The 22417-nt window shown below is 44.5% G+C and overlaps 1 protein-coding gene across 1 annotated transcript in view; it reads right to left on the bottom strand.

The window, feature by feature from the left end:
• Positions 1 to 22417, bottom strand: part of LOC126299396 (uncharacterized) — a 1761671-nt gene that overhangs the window by 20787 nt on the left and 1718467 nt on the right. Inside the window, exon 9 of the mRNA XM_049991269.1 lies at positions 13267 to 13386. Within this exon, the coding sequence (XP_049847226.1) occupies positions 13267 to 13386 (120 nt within the window). The remainder of the gene's footprint in view (positions 1 to 13266; positions 13387 to 22417) is intronic.

Here is a 22417-nt window from a genome sequence, read left to right as displayed (position 1 = left end):
GCCGCCGCCACGTAGCGCTCTGTATGAAAATCACTGGCTGTGCCGTGTGCAGTCTGTGGCTGGTTTGCATTGTTGTCTGCCATTGTAGTGTTGGGCAGCGGCAGCTGGTTGCTAACATCGCGTAGCGTTGCGCAGTTGGAGGTGAGCCGCCAGCAGTGGTGGACGTGGGGAGAGTGATGGCGGAGTTTTGAAATTTGTAAGACTGGATGTCATGAACTGCTATATACACTCCTGGAAATGGAAAAAAGAACACATTGACACCGGTGTGTCAGACCCACCATACTTGCTCCGGACACTGCGAGAGGGCTGTACAAGCAATGATCACACGCACGGCACAGCGGACACACCAGGAACCGCGGTGTTGGCCGTCGAATGGCGCTAGCTGCGCACCATTTGTGCACCGCCGCCGTCAGTGTCAGCCAGTTTGCCGTGGCATACGGAGCTCCATCGCAGTCTTTAACACTGGTAGCATGCCGCGACAGCGTGGACGTGAACCGTATGTGCACTTGACGGACTTTGAGCGAGGGCGTATAGTGGGCATGCGGGAGGCCGGGTGGACGTACCGCCGAATTGCTCAACACGTGGGGCGTGAGGTCTCCACAGTACATCGATGTTGTCGCCAGTGGTCGGCTGAAGGTGCACGTGCCCGTCGACCTGGGACCGGACCGCAGCGACGCACGAATGCACGCCAAGACCGTAGGATCCTACGCAGTGCCATAGGGGACCACACCGCCACTTACCAGCAAATTAGGGACACTGTTGCTCCTGGGGTATCGGTGAGGACCATTCGCAACCGTCTCCATGAAGCTGGGCTACGGTCCCGCACACCGTTAGGCCGTCTTCCGCTCACGCCCCAACATCGTGCAGCCCGCCTCCAGTGGTGTCGCGACAGGCGTGAATGGAGGGACGAATGGAGACGTGTCGTCTTCAGCGATGAGAGTCGCTTCTGCCTTGGTGCCAATGATGGTCGTATGCGTGTTTGGCGCCGTGCAGGTGAGCGCCACAATCAGGACTGCATACGACCGAGGCACACAGGGCCAACACCCGGCATCATGGTGTGGGGAGCGATCTCCTACACTGGCCGTACACCTCTGGTGATCATCGAGGGGACACTGAATAGTGCACGGTACATCCAAACCGTCATCGAACCCATCGTTCTACCATTCCTAGACCGGCAAGGGAACTTGCTGTTCCAACAGGACAATGCACGTCCGCATGTATCCCGTGCCACCCAACGTGCTCTAGAAGGTGTAAGTCAACTACCCTGGCCACCAAGATCTCCGGATCTGTCCCCCATTGAGCATGTTTGGGACTGGATGAAGCGTCGTCTCACGCGGTCTGCACGTCCAGCACGAACGCTGGTCCAACTGAGGCGCCAGGTGAAAATGGCATGGCAAGCCGTTCCACAGGATTACATCCAGCATCTCTACGATCGTCTCCATGGGAGAATAGCAGCCTGCATTGCTGCGAAAGGTGGATATACACTGTACTAGTGCCGACATTGCGCATGCTCTGTTGCCTGTGTCTATGTGCCTGTGGTTGTGTCAGTGTGATCATGTGATGTATCTGACCCCAGGAATGTGTCAATAAAGTTTCCCCTTCCTGGGACAATGAATTCACGGTGTTCTTATTTCAATTTCCAGGAGTGTATATTATGACTATTAAGGTAAATACATTGTTTGTTCTGTATTAAAATCTTTCATTTGCTAACTATGCCTATCAGTAGTTAGTGCCTTCAGTAGTTTGAATCTTTTATTTAGCTGGCAGTAGTAGTGCTCGCTGTATTGCAGTAGTTCGAGTAACGAAGTTTTTTGTGAGGTAAGTGATTTGTGAAACGTATAGGTTAATGTTAGTCATCTTTTGTAGCGTCTTTTGAAAGTCAGATTGCGTTGCGCTAAAAATATTGTGTGTCAGTTTAAGTACAGTCTTGTATAATTTTTCTAAGGGGACGTTTCAAATTGATTATTGGCTCCCCACATTGGGCAATACAATTAGTAACGTGTATGTCAGTTTATGAAAGCGATGAAAGAATTCTCGATTTACTACAGTACATTCCGATGTTTTGCACAATGAGACAAATGTGTATCGGGAATTGAATGCTGACCGCCACGTGCAGCATTGTTCTTCACCCTGTAGGGCTTGTCTAACTTTTATCGAAGTAATGCTCCCTAGTACTGCTCGTTATTCACAGGCAGAATTAGGAAGTTTTCGTGATGCTTCCCATAGTGCTTGCTGGTCTATACGAGCTGGCATTAAGTGGCAGTTCACAAGCCATTGCACAGTCAACTGCTTGAACTTATGCTGTAGCATTCATTTAATTTCATCTCACAGTCATAACTCCAGTTAAGTACTACATGTCAACATGAATATCCTCGAAATACGCTTTCATGAGACTTTTTGACTTCCTCGCGCCATTTCCATCACAACAAGTGGTCAGATTTTAGTGTGAGCTGCAAATGTTGTCAGCACTGTTGGAGATTTCGCCCAGCCTCTCATGACAACGAGCCATAGTGCTTACCCCTTCGTTGCCTCCGCTGATAACCATCGTAATAAAATTAGCTATATTAACGAATCTATAAAGTGATACACAGTATTAATCTGCTATACACGACTCCTCTGTGCTGCGACCTTAATAGACTTCATACGTAATTAAGCATTTGTTTCCTATAAGAGAGTTCAAAAGTGAGGAGGTATCATGAGCCAGAAATGAGTTTAATATTCTAGTCCTGTGATGCAAAATGTAACAGATATTAAGCTGATTATGAGAGAATGCTTACAGAAAATATAGCCTATGCCATACTGTTGGGCAGATTTTCCACCAGAACTGTCAATACTTTAGCGATGTGAAGATTTTTGTTTGCTCCGGTTTCTACTGTCTTCGAAAATAAGTCATATAAAGGGGTGTAATCTACATTTTGCGTGAGAAATTTCTGGTGTATCGATAGCAATATCAATGTCTCGGATTGGGTAAAGTAGATTTTTTAAAGTGGTGAGAGTCTATGTGGGGGGTAGAACTTCAGTTAGAACTAAACGTCCAAGTCGGGCCTGCTTGTCTTGCAATGTGCCACTACCAGCGATAAGAGTGGTCACAAAGTTTTGGCCAACTGTAAGCTGAAGCTTAGCCACCCACAAGTGTTGCGTGTATTCTCTGATTTTTATGTGGAAATTTGAGAAGACTTAATATGGCGAGTGTTGGCAGTGGAAGATTATTCCCCTGATGGAGATCTGTTGGTTGACAGCTGGGAGGTCACAGCGACAGTCTCTTCCGCCTCAGAGGCTCTACATCTACATCCATACTCCGCAAGCCACCTGACGGTGTGTGGCGAAGGGTACCTTGAGTACCTCTATCGGTTCTCCCTTCTATTCCAGTCTTGTATTGTTCGTGGAAAGAAGGATTGTCGGTATGCCTCTGTGTGGGCTCTAATCTCTCTGATTTTATCCTCATGGTCTCTTCGCGAGGTATACGTAGGAGGGAGCAATATACTGCTTGACTCCTCTGTGAAGATATGTTCTCGAAACGTCAACAAAATCCCGTACTGAGCTACTGAGCGTCTCTCCACTGGAGTTTATCTATCATCTCCGCAACGCTTTCGCGATTACTAAATGATCCTGTAACGAAGCGCGCTGCTCTCCGTTGGATCTTCTCTATCTCTTCTATCATCGCTTCTGGTACGGATCCCACATTGCTGAGCAGTATTCAAGAATGGGGTGAACAAGCGTACTGTAACCTACTTTCTCTGTTTTCGGATTGCATTTCCTTAGGAGTCTTCCAATGAATATCAGTCTGGCATCTGCTTTACAGACGATCGACTTTATATGATCATTCCATTTTAAATCCCTCCTAATGTCGACTTCCAAATAATTTATGGAATTAACTGCTTCCAGTTGCTGAACTGCTATATTGTAGCTAAATTATAAAGGATCTTTCTTTCTATGTATTCACAGCACATTACACTTGCCTACATTGAGATTCAATTGCCATTCCCTGCACCATGCGTCAATTCGCTGCAGATCCTCCTGCATTTCAGTACAATTTTCCATTGTTACAACCTCTCGATATACCACAGTATCATCCGCAAAAAGCTTCAGTAAACTTCCGATGTTATCCACAAGGTCATTTATGTATATTGTGAATAGCAACGGTCCTACGACACTCCCCTGCGGCACACCTGAAATCACTCTTACTTCGGAAGACTTCTCTCCATTGAGAATGACATGCTGCGTTCTGTTATCTAGGAACTCTTCAATCCATTCACACAATTGGTCTGATAGGCCATATGCTATTACTTTGTTCATTAAACTACTCTGGGGGACTGTATCGAGCGCCTTGCGGAAGTCAAGAAACACGGCATCTACCTGTGAACCCGTGTCTATGGCCCTCTGAGTCTAAGAGGATCTGGTACGGCCGGAGATGTGCAGACAACTGTCGCAATGGAAAACGTGGCAATAGGTCTCTTGTACTCTGCATGTCAACACGGTCGCTGCTCCCCAGCAATCGTCGGCCAGCGCACGATTGGCGATTGCGTGTGTGGACAGTTGGACAATATTTTCGCCAGATATGTTTAGCGTAAGGTGGAAACATTGAGGCTGAGGACGGTGCTTGTGTTCTCAAACATCGGTGCACACAAGACCTCGGATATATTTAGCGCTATGATCTAATTGTTGCTGAAATGTAATTACTCGATTTACAAAGTGTTAGTATGTGGTGCTCAAACGTTGAACATAAGTTTTATTATGAAAAAATATCATTTCAAGGTGGTGGTTACTATTTTAAGTGATCTGTTTCACTCCTGTAAATTGTTAAACAATTAATTTGGTGGGGCAGTGCAAATGAAATATTTCCCGCAGTTTTTGACATCGCAGTTGCGCTAGCCCTCCCTTTGTCTCCAGCATTAGACAATAGAAACACAGCATCCTGAGGAGGAATGAGAACCTCTGCCTGTATATTTGGACACGTTGGTTCATGCATGTGTTCACCCAAACAGGAAACAAGAAAATAGGGTCCCCACAACAGATTGGCCTGCAATGTCTCCAGATGTTAGTATATTAATATGAAGCTCAGAGGAAAGTCAATATACAGGATGGTCCATTGATAGTCACCAAGCCAATTATATCACGAAATAAGCATCAAACGAGAAAGCTACAAAGAACGTAACTCGTCTAGCTTGATGGGGGAAACCAGATGGTGCTATGGTTGGCCCACTAGATGGCGCTGCCATAGGTCAAACGGATTTTAACTGCGTTTTTTCAAAATAGGGACCCCCATATTTTATTACATATTCGTGTAGTACGTAAAGAAATATGAATGTTTTAGTTGGACCACTTTTTTCACTTTGTGGTAGATGGCGCTGTAATAGTCACAAACGTTTAATTACGTGGTATCACTAACATTCCGCCAGTGCGGACGGTATTTGCTTCGTGACACATTACCCGTGTCAAAATGGACCGTTTACCAATTGCGGAAAAGGTCGATATCGTGTTGATGTATGGCTGTTGTGATCAAAATGCCGAACAGGCCTGTGCTATGTATGCTGCTCGGTATCCTGGACGACATCATCCATGTGTCCGGACCGCGTGCCTGAGAAACAGGAAGTGTTCAGCCACATGTGAAAAGTCAACCACGACCTGCAACAAATGATGATGCCCAAGTAGGTTATTTAGCAGCTGTCGCGGCTAATCCGCACATCAGTAGCAGACAAATTGCGCGAGAATCGAGAATCTCAAAAACGTCGGTGTTGAGAATGCTACATCAACATCGATTGCACCCGTAACATATTTCTATGCACCAGGAATTGCATGGCGACGACTTTGAACGTCTTGTACAATTGTGCCACTGGGCGCAAGAGAAATTATGGAACGATGACAGATTTTTGGCACGCGTTCTATTTAGCGACAAAGCCTCATTCACCAACAGCGGTAACGTAAACCGGTATAATATGCACTATTGGGCAAAGGAAAACCACGATGGCTGCGCCAAGTGGAACATCAGCGATCTCGGCGGGTTAATGTATGGTGCGGCATTATGTGAGGAAGGTTAATTGGCCGCCATTTTATCTATGACATTCTAAATAGTGCAATGTATGCTGATTTCCTGCGTAATGTTCTACCGATGTTACTACAAGGTGTTTCACTGCATAACAGAAGGGCGATGTACTTCCAAATTGATGGATGTCCGGCACATAGCTCGTATGCGGTTGAAGTGGTATTGAATAGCATATTTCATGACAGGTAGATTGGTCGTCGAAGCACCATACCACGGCACGCACGTTCACCGGATGTGACGTCCCCGGATTTCTTTCTGTGGGGAAAGTTGAAGGATATTTGCTATCGTGATCCACCGACAACGCCTTACAACATGCGTCAGCGCATAATCAATGTATGTGCGAACATTACGGAACGTGAACTCCGTGCTGTTGAGAGGAATGTCGTTACACGCATTGCCAAATGCATTGAGGTTGAAGCACATCATTTTGAGCATTTATTGCATTAATGTGGTATTAACAGGTAATCACGCTGTAACAGCATGCGTTCTCAGAAATGATAAGTTCACAAAGGTATATGCATCACATTAGAACAACCGAAATAAAATGTTCAAACGTACCTACGTTCTGCATTTTAATTTAAAAAACCTACCTGTTACCAACTGTTCGTCTTAAATTGTGAGCCGTATGTTTGTGACTATTACAGCGCTATCTATCACAAAGCGAAAACAGTGGTCCAACTAAAACATTCATATTTCTTTACGTACTACACGAGTATGTAATAAAAATGGGGGTTCCTATTAAAAAAAAACGCAGTTGATATCCGTTTGACCTATGGCAGCGCCATCTAACGGGCCAACCATAGCGCCATCTGGTTTCCCCCATCAAGTTAGACAAGTTTCGTTCTTTGTATTTTTTTTTTTTTTTTTTTCATTTGACGCTTATTTCGTGAAATATTTGGCCCGGTCACGATCAATGGACCACCCTGTATACTTTGAAGCAACTGTCATTAAAAATCAGGATGATAAGGAGATCGTTACTGAGAGAATATGCCTAAAATCTCGTGAAAAGCATGCCAAAAAGGTGACAAGCTATAATCGATAATGATGGCTATTGCATTAACTTTTAGGTAATTGTGCTATTAGTAATTACATGTATTTTCATATATTTATAATAGTGTCCCTTTTTTCGAACAGATAACGACGTACACTTTCTTGTGGAATTTACTGTAGGGTTGCCAGAGCCTCGTTTTTTAAAATCACCTTTCTATTAAATCTTTTGGTGGGTGGTACTGGATTTTGCTAGATGCACTTTGTCTTGAATTCGGATGAAGAATCGCATGCAGACTGCCAAAGCAGCAATTTTTCTTCACCCAGTACAGTGTTAAGCAATAGCGCTTTTTTCATTTTATGAAGCAAGAAATACAACATGGCCCTCCAGTAAAGTAATGTTATCACACTGGGTTTCTTCAGAAATAACTTTTTTGCTACTAGTCATAATTTTCTTTTTATTTAGAGTTCACATAAAGCCTTTTGGGAAACGATTGCTATTTTCAGGTGCTTCTTTATTTGTATACTATGCCAATTATCCTTAATGTTTTTGACATTTGAGCGTCTGCACTACTCTGTTGCCGTTACTGCAAAATATAAAAACACATTATTTTAGTTGATTGTCGAGCTTTATGTATAGTTATTAGCGAAACTTGGAAGTACTTGTATTTACAGTTTTCTTGCGGTCAGTATATGAAGAGTGCCACACATATTAAACATCAAACACTATTTTCTGTGCGCAGTATACGTTGACAATAACAAATTACACACACAGATTGTTACAAACATGATTTTATATATAGTCAACAGAGGTTCTGTTGTAGGTCTTCCACAGAGTATGACATGTTTTTGTACAGAGGGTGGTTATCTTTACCATGTGGGTCATAATTTGCTTATTTCTATGTGTTACTAATTTTATTTAAGTTTACTGTCAAAGCATCCGAATAAATCGCTGGTTTACTTACAAGTTCCTGCTTGAATAGTTTGTCTTCATATTTCTTGTAACGTAAATTTATCTCCAGTTGTTTTAACCGATACATTTTATGCCCTTTATTTAGTCGATGCAGTATTTGACATTTTTCTCTGCTTTTTAAAGTATTTTATATGTGTGTGGCTATTGTTGACCTTGTGTGTGTGTTGTATGTGCGTCTGAAGGCTTTAATGTGCTTTGTAGATCTGGTGTTGAAAACTCGACTTTTTTGTCCTAGGTAGAAGATGGTACATTTCTGACATGTTTTCTTGTGTAATCCAGAGTCTGAGTATGGGTCATGATTACGTTTTACGATATGCATTAGTTTTTGTTGTAGTTTAGTATACGTAAAGAACCCAATTTTTACTCTGTGGTTTCTCAAATTATTTTTTTATCTTCTGTGATATATTGTCAATGTATGGGTTGCTAGACATACATTTGTTTTTCTCTTTTCTTTGAATGGTGTGATTTCAGTCTTAGTCTTTTTTCACTATGTCTATTAGTGTGTCAACTATGATATAAACACTGCCAACTGCAATCTGTTTCACTATGTTTATTTTCTGTTCCATGTTCACGTAGCATTGTTAGCATGTTTATGGATGTTTTGGTGACTTGATGTTGCAGACACTGAAGTGTCAGTCGTTGTGTTTTCCCTACGAATTTTGAATGTGCATATGTTGTGTCTGGTAATATTTAGGTCCAGATCAGTGACGCTTTTGTCTTGTTCATGTTACACTAGAAACGTAATTTTCTCATACAGGATATTCAAGCAGTTTTGAATATCTTTTATGTCTATGACATCCCCTTTCACTAGCAGTAGTCTGTCATCTACATATCTCCTGTAAAATTCAATTTACTTTAGGCAAGTCCTTGGCAGTTTAATAAATTTTGTTTCAAATGATTTACGTGTATGTCACCTATGGTACAATATATGTCATCCCACTACTAGATAAAGACATAACTGATGTTCTAAATTGTTCAGTATTACCTTTACAGCTGAACATGAACGAGAAAAAGCATCAATTACCTGGAACTAAATAGTCCAAGGCGGAACAACACATTCACATTCAAAACTCCGTAGGGAATTCAATGAATGACACAACAATTATATCAACCTAGTGTCAACCGAACATCCATAAAAAGGCAGCATACGAGTCAGTAATACATAGGGTGATTAAAATACCTTTGAACCAAGACAACATGCAACAAGAAATAGACATAGTGAAACAGTTTGCAGCTGCCAATGATGACAGTTTCATGGCAGTCGCAGTACTAGACAAAGTGAAGAAGTATCCAGACACGAGTATATTTAGCACCCCTACATCGGCATTATATCACGGAAGACTAAAATATTTTCAGAAATACGAATTAAAAATAATAAACTACAATAAAATAAATACATAACATAAAGTGTAATAATAAGCCATGGGCAGACGCTGCAATATACAAAGTAACGTGCCAGGAAGGGTCCTTGTTCTACCTGAGACAAAAAGGCAGAGATCTCAACACCAGGTACACAGAGCACATTAAAGCCTACACACACATCTACAATAGCAAAACACATATGAAATAGAAAAGACCCATTTGACAAAGTAGAGCAAAATGTCAAAGTACTCTAATGACTAAAAAAGGTCATAAAATGGCGCTGTTAGAGGAACTAGAGATGTACTCACATTACAAAAAAATATGAAGATAAAACATTCAACAAGAAACTTGAAAGTGAATCAGTGAATTTCTTCAAATGCTTCGAAAGTGTACTTAAATAAAATGTAACACATTGAAATAAGCACCACTGTAAATAGATATAAGCAAACTATGATTCAGACTGTTAAGACAACTATTGCCAATACAGAAGTATACATACCCTGTTGAAGACCCATACCAGTACCTCTGTTGACTACATCTACAACATCTTTCTATCTGCTTGTTTATGTAAGTTTGTTACTGTCGATGTATGCTGTGCACAGAAAATTGTATGTTATGTTTAATATGAGTGAGACTCTCCACAAATTGACCACAAGAAAACTGTAAGTACAAGTACTTTCAAATTTCGCCAGTAACTACACAAAAGGCTAGATAATCAACTTAAAATGGTGGGTTCTTAATTTTTTGCAGTAAAGACAACAGAGAAGTGCAAAAACTCACACATCAAAAACATTACCAAAAAATGGCATAGTACACTCCTGGAAATGGAAAAAAGAACACATTGACACCGGTGTGTCAGACCCACCATACTTGCTCTGGACACTGCGAGAGGGCTGTACAAGCAATGATCACACGCACGGCACAGCGGACACACCAGGAACCGCGGTGTTGGCCGTCGAATGGCGCTAGCTGCGCAGCATTTGTGCGCCGCCGCCGTCAGTGTCAGCCAATTTGCCGTGGCATACGGAGCTCCATCGGAGTCTTTAAGACTGGTAGCATGCCGCGACAGCGTGGACGTGAACCGTATGTGCAGTTGACGGACTTGGAGCGAGGGCGTATAGTGAGCATGCGGGAGGCCGGGTGGACGTACCGCCGAATTGCTCAACACGTGTGGCGTGAGGTCTCCACAGTACATCGATGTTGTCGCCAGTGGTCGGCGGAAGGTGCACGTGCCCGTCGACCTGGGACCGGACCGCAGCGACGCACGGATGCACGCCAAGACCGTAGGATCCTACGCAGTGCCGTAGGGGACCGCACCGCCACTTCCCAGCAAATTAGGGACACTGTTGCTCCTGGGGTATCGGCGAGGACCATTCGCAACCGTCTCCATGAAGCTGGGCTACGGTCCCGCACACCGTTAGGCCGTCTTCCGCTCACGCCCCAACATCGTGCAGCCCGCCTCCAGTGGTGTCGCGACAGGCGTGAATGGAGGGTCGAATGGAGAGGTGTCGTCTTCAGCGATGAGAGTCGATTCTGCCTTGGTGCCAATGATGGTAGTATGCGTGTATGGAACCATGCAGGTGAGCGCCACAATCAGGACTGCACACTACCGAGGCACACAGGGCCAACACCCGGCATCATGGTGTGGGGAGCGATCTCCTACACTGGCCGTACACCTCTGGTGATCGTCGAGGGAACACTGAATAGTGCATGGTACATCCAAACCGTCATCGAACCCATCGTTCTACCATTCCTAGACCGGCAAGGGAACTTGCTGTTCCAACAGGACAATGCACGTCCGCATGTATCCCGTGCCACCCAACGTGCTCTAGAAGGTGAAAGTCAACTACCCTGGCCAGAAAGATATCCGGATCTGTCCCCCATTGAGCATGTTTGGGACTGGATGAAGCGTCGTCTCACGCGGTCTGCACGTCCAGCACGAACGCTGGTGCAACTGAGGCGCCAGGTGGAAATGGCATGGCAAGCCGTTCCACAGGACTACATCCAGCATCTCTACGATCGTCTCCATGGGAGAATAGCAGCCTGCATTGCTGCGAAAGGTGGATATACACTGTACTCGTTCCGACATTGTGCATGCTCTGTTGCCTGTGTCTATGTGCCTGTGGTTCTGTCAGTGTGATCATGTGATGTATCTGACCCCAGGAATGTGTCAATAAAGTTTCCCCTTCCTGGGACAATGAATTCACGGTGTTCTTATTTCAATTTCCAGGAGTGTATATAGAGAAAAACGGTCTTGAAAATGGCAATCATTTCCCAAAAGGCGTCTTGTGAAATACACATAAAGGGTCATGACTGGTAGCAGGAAAGTTATTTATAAACAAACCATTTGTTTTCATAGTCCCTGGCTTTCACAAACTATTTGTAATGGATCAGTTCAGATCATCATTTAGCGCCCGACACAACAGGCGTAAGAAATATGCTAAAACGGTACCTTTTGGATGGGGACTCAACTGAGATTCAGCACCTGCTAAGTGCATGTTCTTTCATAGGAATAAGCTCCAGCAGCGGTGATGGACTATGGAAGATTAAATATGAATCTGTATATCCTTATCACGTGATAGAGGTAGTGAAAAGTCTTTAGAAAAACACACGCATTTTAATAAATACAGGTAGAAATTGATCAGAAAAAAATAAATATTAACGAGGATGTTAGCCAATTGTGTAGACTATCACCTACTTTTAATATTTACATTGACTTAATTCTTCGTAATTGGAAAGATATAGTAAACAAAGGAATTAAGATAACGACTGAGGAATGCATGAATGTACTTTTGTTTGGAAATGACGCCGTTATTGATCAAAAGAATGAAGATGACTTCCAAAGCTCAATATACCAGCCGAATGGACTACGCCAAAAATGCAACTTTAAAATTTCTAGTAATACAACGTACGTAATGCCATTTCGAAGGAAATATCCAGTCAGATCAATAACTGTTTTGTAGACTTCAGTTTTAGAACAAGTCACCCAAATCTCGTATTCAGGCTGTGCTATAAACTTTGATTTTGACTCTGAAATTGAAAAGAAAGTACACAAAATACACGCTGTCTGTGGTGTCAGTTGCAGAAGATTGGGCCTTAAAGTACAAAAAGATACCATTAAGAAATTTTATAAATCGATGGCGGTTCCTGTGATATTTTATGGAAGCCAAAGCTGGTTACCACGAAAAAGAAAAAGAAAACAAGACAGTAAAATTCAAATAGCAGAGATGAAATTCCTAAGGAAGACTAAAGGCTGTACAACAAGTGACATGATTAGAGATGAAAATATTGGAATAAAATTAAATATTTTCAACATGAACGCAAAAATTTAAAAATGCCGTGAAGATTGGAGACAATACCGGATGTGAAAATCACAGAACTTCCAGGAGATTCTGAACTACAGGCCGAGTGAATATAGGTAACAGTCTATTCCTGATGATGATGATGATGAGGAAGTTACAATAATTTTCTCAGCCTACTCTGATTTACTGTTTGGTGCAAAAGTGCCTGTTACCTGTATTATCACACCCCCAAGAGTGTACAGAAAACGTCGGGATTACAGAGTAGCTGCGTGGTATAAATCTGTGCAGAAAACAATGTCTATACATAACTGATACGTGGGAAAAGGTACAACAAAAAGCAGATCTATTACCCGACCACGGAATTATTGCGCTTGGCAGATATCATAAACATGTCGTGACGTTAGAGTAAATAAATACAGTGGTGAATACGGAAAACGTATCGCTCTGTCAATGCTTTCAGAGCAGTTATGCACATAATATCAACCACTGTTACGCGCTGGCTCACGATAATCTGACCGAAGTACCTTTGATCCCAGGTGCAATAGTATTGTGGTCGACTAATATAAGACTGCTCTGCGATGCAAGTGGCGGAAACCTACCTTTAGACATCATGTAGCCGTAGTCACACTTATATTCGGCAGTAGCATTTATTGTCGATGACCCGTTAGTAAGCTCGCCCTCGGCGTGGGGATACTGGTCCGGGTAACCGCAGGTAATCTCTGCAAAATAAAAAGATCTCCTCTCAATACACATTAAGAACTGGAAAGTTAAGCAGAAATAAAATCTCTGAGTTATTGATGTGTTTTACAAAAGGAAAGCTGCTTTTGAAAGTGCACTGTGTGTACCCCCACCTCAAAGAATATTGAAACTTCCTGGCAGATTAAAACTGTGTGCCGGACCTTTGGCTATTGCGGGCAAGTGCTTTACCATCTGAGCTACCCAAGCATGACTCACGACTCGTCTGCACAGATTCAGTTCTGCCAGTATCTCGTCTCCTACCTTCCAAACTTCACAGAAGCTCTTCTGCGAACCTGCAAAACTAGCACTCCGAGAAGAAAGGATATTGCAGAGACATGGCTTAACAACAGCCTTGGGGATGTTTCCAAAATGAGAGTTTCACTGTGCAGCGGAGTGTGCGCTGATATGAAAGTTCCAGGCAGATTAAAACTGTGTTTGCAGAAGAGCTTGTGTGAAGTTAGGAAGGTTGGAGACGAGGTACTGGCAGAATTGAAGCTGCGGGGAACGCTCGTGAGTAGTGCTTGGGTAGTTCAGATGGTAGTGCACTTGCCCGCCAAAGGCAAAGGCCGAATCTCGATCCTGCATACAGTTTTAATCTGCCAGGAAGTTTCATATCAGCGCACACTCCACTGCAGAGTGAAATCTCATTCTCAAAGAGTATTAATTTGTTCGTATTCCAGATGGGCTTTCATTCCGTATGACAGTAGTTTTATACTCCCTTAAGAATATAAATTAATTTTATATGGTATTCCTAACATTTCCCTACTTTTTGTGCCCATAACTAAGTCCGTTTATCTAGGAGCTGTATATTTGCTGGAACCGCATACGACGAGGGTTGCTCGGAAAGTAAGGAACGATCGGTCGCGAAATGGAAACCACAGTGAAAATCAAAACTGTTTTCTTTGCACATTTTAAAAAAAGAAAATGGTTCAAATGGCTCTGAGCACTATGGGACTTAACATCTGTGGTCATCAGTCCCCTAGAACTTAGAACTACTTAAACCTAACTAACCTAGGAACATCACACACATCCATGCCCGAGGCAGGATTCGAACCTGCGACCGTAGCAGTCCCGGCACATTTAGCTACACTTTCAAGATAATTCTCTACGTAGTCGCCGCTCCGACGTAGACATCTGTCTGAGCGTTTATACCAAATTTCCAACACCATCGTCATAGAAGGCAGCTGCCTGTGCTTTTCAATAATACTCTGCGCTGGTCTATAGCGCGTATCCTGCGCCCAAGTGTTGTCTTCGTATCCAGCGTTTCATGTGAACAGAGATGATACTCAGGACAAGTGTTGTGGGTAACCGAACACTTCCCATCGAAAAGTCTGCAGGAGCGTCTTCACTGCCCCTGCAGAGTGTGGCTGAGAACTGCCATTGAGAAGGAAGGGCGTGGCAGTTGTGTTAGGTCGTCTGCATTCATTAAGGCGAAGCGTCTCAGCGGGCCCTCCTACTTGCCTGGAGACATTGTTGTTCTAGGCACTCTTACTTGCTCACAGTGCGCTCACAACTGAAAAGAGCGTCTTGATGCCATCGACGGGCATACTAGAGACACTGCCCAAAACGTCTGTGAAAAGCCTCGTCGGATTTTCACAGTGGTTTCCATTTCGGGAGCGATCGTTCCTCACTTTCTGAATAACCCTCGTATTATTGTACCAGGAGGAGTCCAGCAAAAGAATGCGAAAAACATTTATTCGTTCAAAAGTCAGTCACGAAACATTTGCGTACAGCATTGCCTACTGCTTTAATTGTACACAGATACGTTTGCTAAGTCGCGATGATACGTTCAATCCTGTACATGTAAAGGATAGCAGTTCTTGTCTCGTACGGTTTATTGCAGGTACAGAATGAGAGACGTGTTTCTTTTTGGCAATAGGTACAGGCTTGTTGCTATTGGCAAACATGTCGGTGTGGAAGAACAGCATATTTCCGAAAGATTCACCCAATTCAACAAAATTATAGCTTCAACATGAATGAGGACAGACAAATGTGGTAAATTTGAATTTATGCATCGAAACTAGAAGCTGTAACGTGGTAGTTTATGCTGCTGCTGGTAGGAGTCATCCTAGTGCAGGTTTCTCGTTCGTTATCTCTTGTGCGTCGACTAGAGACTGACGATAGCACAGCAACAAATGATGGTTTACGATCTCCTGTACAGCAGTTGCAATTCAGTTACAGTTGTGCGCCGTGATTTTCATGTGCTGTGGGGCACTGCACGTCTTACAGTCGAAGCTTTCGACGATGACAGCGGTAGGTTCAAGAGACTGGTAGTTTATGCAAGGGGAAGGCCACAGATCACCCCCAAAATATCATGTGTTTCGGGCCATTTCCCAAGAAAAAGATTTGCGACCTGTTCCTCATTGTGGCGAAGATGGTTAGATGAGTCACATACTTGCATATATTGGAGTTATGGCTTTTTCCTCAGTCTCGAGGACAATTGGAAGATTTAATTTTTGAACGAGAGCTTTGGAACCTGCATGCAAGGGCGTTTCTTAACGATGAGCTGCCTCAGCAATAGATTTCATCGTGGACTATTGGCCTCCAAGGTCGCCTGGTATCACGGTATACGATGTTTTGTGTAATTTAGTGAAAGACTCCACCAATGTACCGTCCCTTCCATAAACCCCGCATAGCTACAGCAACGTTGCACTAACGCCGGAAATGCTCGCAAATATATGGGAAGAGTCTGACTACCGCCTGGGTGTTCTTCGTGTGTCCAGTGGAGGTCACATTGAACACTTGTGAAAAGGAAGTGGCAACTTCGATTCCAAAGGAAACTGAAAAGAACACCCTCAGATCGTACGTGAATGCATAAGTCATATCCTTGTAACAACGGATGGTTCTCTTTAAAATAAAAAGTTTGTAACCACTTACTTAAGTTAATATTCGCACTGTATATTCCCCTTTAAAGTGAATAAACACTATAAGGTGAACACTAGGCTACACCCACGATAAGAGCATGACAAGCTGCCTTTCAGAAGAGTACATTTTATTTAATGTCGTAACAGTAGCGTCTGAAGCATAGATAATGAAAAGTTTCAGTAGTATAATACACACAAAATATGACTTAAACAGTGTGGTATTCCATACAGTCTCTTAAGAAGCGCCTGAGAGCTACTCACTACTTAAGACGTCGTAACTTAAATTCATATATGCGGCATCCTTGGCGTCCACCTGCAGCGTAGGCATCACGCATGCCAGACCACAGGTACGGGTTGCCTTCAGCACAGAGTGTGAAAAGAAAGCAGATATTTACGGTACGACCGAGTCCGTTACTGGAGACGAAAATACAGCCTCCTGTCTCAGCCAACGGCCGCTAGGGCCCACTAACCGAGCACAGCGGATCGACAGCAGAGCCAAAGGTCGCGATTAACAATCGGACTATTTTCCTACGCCACTCTCGTCGTCGAAAATATTCCCGGAAAATCCATCCGCCAACCGGCCTTATAAGCCAGCGCACCACCAGCTAGAAGGCACGTCACATGTCAATGTGTACTCCTCCTGGCTCCGTGTTGTCTCCCATACTTTTTAACATTTATGTTAATGATATGCCAGTCCTCCCGCATTGGCACCTGCCGCAATACGCTGATGATACGGCTCTCTATGCCAACTACCGCAACCCAGACCAGCTCATTGCTCGCCTCCAGAGGCAGGTGAACGCGATAGTGACCTGGTTTCGTTCCAACAAGATTGCCCTCAATGCCGCCAAAACTACGGCAATATACTTCACTAATCGGTGCCCCATCCTCCGCCACATCACTACTGCAGACATCCAGGTCCCATGGTCCCCTGATTCCAAATATCAGCCAGCCGGTGTGGCCGAGCGATTCTAGGTGCTACAGTCCGGAATCGCGCGACCACTACGGTCGCAGGTTCGAATCCTGACTCGGGCATGGATGTGTGTGATGTCCTTAGGTTAGTAGGGTTAAGTAGTTCTAAGTTCTAGGGGACTGATGACCTCAGAAGCTAAGTCCCATAGTGCTCAGATCCATTTGAACCATTTGAACCAAGTGCCATGGTGCCCGGATGGATAAAAAACTGCTCTTCCAACGCCATGCGGAATATGTAAGCCAAAAAGGACTCAAGCTGATAAAAGCGTTGTACCCAATGTTCACCAGCAGGGAACAATCTCGACACCAAGCTCCGGCTGTGTCGCCCTAACCGCCGTCTGCTTCACGTCTGCTGTGCAGCGAGCTACCTTAATTTAAGTATTAACTGTATTTTTCTTACTTGTCACTTCTTCTTCTGCGTGTTTTTGCTTTTAGGAAGCTTTAATAGTCGAGTACTATTAAGTGTTCCATAGATATCGTGTTTGTTTTGAATACAGTCAGAGAGTCCCTTTAGTCAGCCATAGTGCTAGTAGTGCTAGTGTTTGTTTTGAATACAGTCCAGAGACAGGTAGCGCTATTTTCCTTGTTTTCTACAAGGAGTGGTTAGCAATCACACTTTAGTCAATAATCAACCGCCTTTAGTGAATTAGCAGTCTATTTAAAAGTTTATTAACACTCTATAGTAAATTGACTTCTTAGGATGGATAGGATGTGTGGCTGCTGTGTACGGACGCAGAAGGAGCTGGCCACTCTTCGCAAACAGCTGAGCGTGTTGATGGCCGCGGTCAGCCGTCTTCAGGCTGCTGCCTCGGAGTGTAGCGGCAGTGGGGAGTCTGGTGCGTCGCAAGGTACACCCCAGGTGTTACATGCTTCACCCACTGTCCCTGCTGTCGAGACATCTTCGCGGGTACCGGGCGCGGTTGGGCCACCCTCTCCCCAAGGGGAGTGGCGGGTTCAGCGGCGTTCGCGGCGCACGAGGCGGAGGGTCAATGTGGAGGCTGGCCGTGTGGCATCGCCCGCTCTGCCTGTGAGTGGACATGTGGCTGCTCCTTCAGCAAGGTCCGAGCAGGCACATGGGGGGAGGGGTTTATTAGTTATTGGGAGCTCCAACGTTAGGCGGGTGATGGAGCCCCTTAGGGAAATAGCGGAAAGGTCGGCGAAGAAGGCCAGTGTTCACTCTGTCTGCTTGCCGGGGGGTCTCATCCGAGATGTGGAGGAGGCCCTACCGGCGGCGATAGAGAGCACTGGGTGCACCCGACTGCAAATTGTTGCTCATGTCGGCACCAATGACTCCTGCCGTCTGGGTTCAGAGGTCATCCTCAGTTCGTACAGGCGGCTGGCGGAGTTGGTGAAGGCGGAAAGCCTCGCTCGCGGGGTGGAATCAGAGCTAACTATTTGTAGTATCGTTCCCAGAACCGATCGCGGTCCTCTGGTTTGGAGCCGAGTGGAAGGCTTAAACCAGAGGCTCAGACGATTCTGCGGAGAGCTGGGGTGCAAATTTCTCGACCTCCGCTATCGGGTGGAGAAATGTAGGGTCCCCCTGAATAGGTCAGGCGTGCACTACACGCCGGAAGCGGCTACGAGGGTAGCGGAGTACGTGTGGAGTGCACATGGGGTTTTTTTAGGTTAGAGAATTCTCTCCCTAGGCCCGACAAGACGCCTCCTGAGACGCGGCAAGGCAGTAGGCAAAATGCAACAAGGAATAAAAATATTAATGTGCTTATAGTAAACTGCAGGAGCGTCTATAGAAAGGTCCCAGAACTGCTCTCATTAATAAACGGTCACAACGCCCATATAGTACTAGGGACAGAAAGTTGGCTGAAACCAGACGTAAACAGTAATGAAACGCTAAACTCGGATTGGAATGTATACCGCAGAGATAGGCTGGACAGTGAAGGGGGAGGCGTGTTTATAGCGATAAGAAGTGCAATAGTATCGAAGGAAATTGACGGAGATTCGAATTGTGAAATGATTTGGGTGAAGGTCACGGTTAAAGCAGGCTCAGACATGGTAATTGGATGTCTCTATAGGCCCCCGGGCTCAGCAGCTGTTGTGGCTCAGCACCTGAAGAATAATTTGGAAAATATTTCGAGTAGATTTCCCCACCATGTTATAGTTCTGGGTGGAGATTTTAATTTGCCGGATATAGACTGGGAGACTCAGACGTTCATAACGGGTGACAGGGACAAAGAATCTAGTGAAATATTTTTAAGTGCTTTATCTGAAAACTACCTTGAGCAGTTAAACAGAAAACCGACTCGTGGCGATAACATATTACACCTTCTGGTGACAAACAGACCCGAACTATTAGAATCAGTTAATGCAGAACAGGGAATCAGCGATCATAAAGCGGTTACTGCATCGATGATTTCAGCCGTAAATAGAAATATTAAAAAAGGTAGGAAGATTTTTCTGTTTAGCAAAAGTGACAAAAAGCAGATTTCAGAGTACTTGGTGGCTCAACACAAAAGTTTTGTCTCAAGTACAGACAGTGTTGAGGATCAGTGGACAAAGTTCAAAACCATGGTACAATATACGTTAGATGAGTATGTGCCAAGCAGGATCGTAAGAGATGAGAAAGAGCCACCGTGGTACAACAACCGAGTTAGAAAACTGCTGCGGAAGCAAAGGGAACTTCACAGCAAACATAAACATAGCCAAAGCCTTGCAGACAAACAAAAATTACGCGAAGCGAAATGCAGTGTGAGGAGGGCTATGCGTGAGGCTTTCAATGAATTCGAAAGTAAAGTTCTATGTACTGACTTGGCAGAAAATCCTAAGAAATTTTGGTCCTATGTCAAAGCGGTAGGTGGATCAAAACAAAATGTCCAGACACTCTGTGACCAAAATGGTACTGAAACAGAGGATGACAGACTAAAGGCCGAATTACTAAATGTCTTCTTCCAAAGCTGTTTCACAGAGGAAGACTGCACTGTAGTTCCTTCTCTAGATTGTCGCACAGTTGACAAAATGGTAGATATCGAAATAGACGACAGAGGGATAGAGAAACAATTAAAATCGCTCAAAAGAGGAAAGGCCGCTGGTCCTGATGGAATACCAGTTCGATTTTACACAGAGTACGCGAAGGAACTTGCCCCCCTTCTTGCAGCGGTGTACCGTAGGTCTCTAGAAGAGCGAAGCGTTCCAAAGGATTGGAAAAGGGCACATGTCATCCCCGTTTTCAAGAAGGGACGTCAAACAGATGTGCAGAACTATAGACCTATATCTCTAACGTCGATCAGTTGTAGAATTTTGGAACACGTATTATGTTCGAGTATAATGTCTTTTCTGGAGACTAGAAATCTACTCTGTAGGAATCAGCATGGGTTTCGAAAAAGACGGGCGTGTGAAACCCAGCTCTCGCTATTCGTCCACGAGACTCAGAGGGCCTTAGACACGGGTTCACAGGTAGATGCCGTGTTTCTTGACTTCCGCAAGGCGTTTGACACAGTTCCCCACAGTCGTTTAATGAACAAAGTAAGAGCATACGGACTATCAGATCAATTGTGTGATTGGATTGAGGAGTTCCTAGATAACAGAACTCAGCATGTCATTCTCAATGGAGAGAAGTCTTCCGAAGTAAGAGTGATTTCAGGTGTGCCGCAGGGGAGTGTCATAGGACCGTTGCTATTCACAATATACATAAATGACCTGGTGGATGACATCGGAAGTTCACTGAGGCTTTTTGCAGATGATGCTGTGGTGTATCGAGAGGTTGCAACAATGGAAAATTGTACTGAAATGCAGGAGGATCTGCAGCGAATTGACGCATGGTGCAGGGAATGGCAATTGAATCTCAATGTAGACAAGTGTAATGTGATGCGAATACATAGAAAGATGGGTCCCTTATCATTTAGCTACAAAATAGCAGGTCAGCAACTGGAAGTAGTTAATTCCATAAATTATCTGGGAGTACTCATTAGGAGTGATTTAAAATGGAATGATCATATAAAGTTGATCGTCGGTAAAGCAGATGCCAGACTGAGATTCATTGGAAGAATCTTAAGGAAATGCAATCCGACAACAAAGGAAGTAGGTTACAGTACGCTTGTTCGCCCAATGCTTGAATACTGCTCAGCAGTGTGGGATCCGCACCAGGTAGGGTTGATAGAAGAGATAGAGAAGATCCAACGGAGAGCAGCGCGCTTCGTTACAGGATCATTTAGTAATTGCGAAAGCGTTACGGAGATGATAGATAAACTCCAGTGGAAGACTCTGCACGAGAGACGCTCAGTAGCTCGGTACGGGCTTTTGTTAAAGTTTCGAGAACATACCTTCACCGAAGAGTCAAGCAGTATATTGCTCCCTCCTACGTATATCTCGCGAAGAGACCATGAGGATAAAATCAGAGAGATTAGAGCCCACACAGAAGCATACCGACAATCCTTCTTTCCACGTACAATACGAGACTGGAATAGAAGGGAGAACCGATAGAGGTACTCAGGGTACCCTCCGCCACACACCGTCAGGTGGCTTGCGGAGTATGGATGTAGATGTAGATGTAGATGTACCGGATGGTTGTCCACCCTTCCCTCACTTATGGCTTCACTGCGTGTGCTAGGATTATTGCCTCCCGGATGCAGCCCTCCTGCGCCTGCAGAATAAGGTGCTTCTGTGGAACCTGCATGCCCCTCCCCTCACGAGGGTAGGCACCCTCCACGAGGAAATGGACATGGCCACTCTCAAAACGTCCATGCGGAGAAGATAAGGAGTCTCTATGTCAAAGTAGAAGCCCTACGCGACACGGTCGCGGGCTTACAAAACATTGGCACAACGTCTCCCCAGCTCTGGCACAGACACCCTGTTCCTCTCACCACCCTTGAGGACTCCGATTCTGACCATGGCTAACGATAGCACTGTTACGGCCACTGATGAAGCGTTAGTGTTGACTTGACCACTCGATGGGTATCGACCATCGTAAACCACCACTGTTGATACATAATGTCCTTCGTAGTTACTTAACATTCGCCTATGACCTGAACTTCCACCGTCGGAGGGTGGTATGGGACTACAAGTCCCATCGCCACACCTTCAACGTGGACTCTAGTGATGTCTTTGGAATGACAACATTGTCGAATGGAACAATTTTACTATCCACCAAGACAGTAAGACCGTGAGCCACCGGTGGAGCTGTATTTCAACCTCCCACAAAAAAAGTCTAGAAGGTAGTTCGACACGC

Source organism: Schistocerca gregaria, chromosome X, assembly GCF_023897955.1.
Source record: "Schistocerca gregaria isolate iqSchGreg1 chromosome X, iqSchGreg1.2, whole genome shotgun sequence".
NCBI lineage: Eukaryota > Metazoa > Arthropoda > Insecta > Orthoptera > Acrididae > Schistocerca > Schistocerca gregaria.
This window is presented reverse-complemented; position numbering and strand designations above follow the sequence as displayed.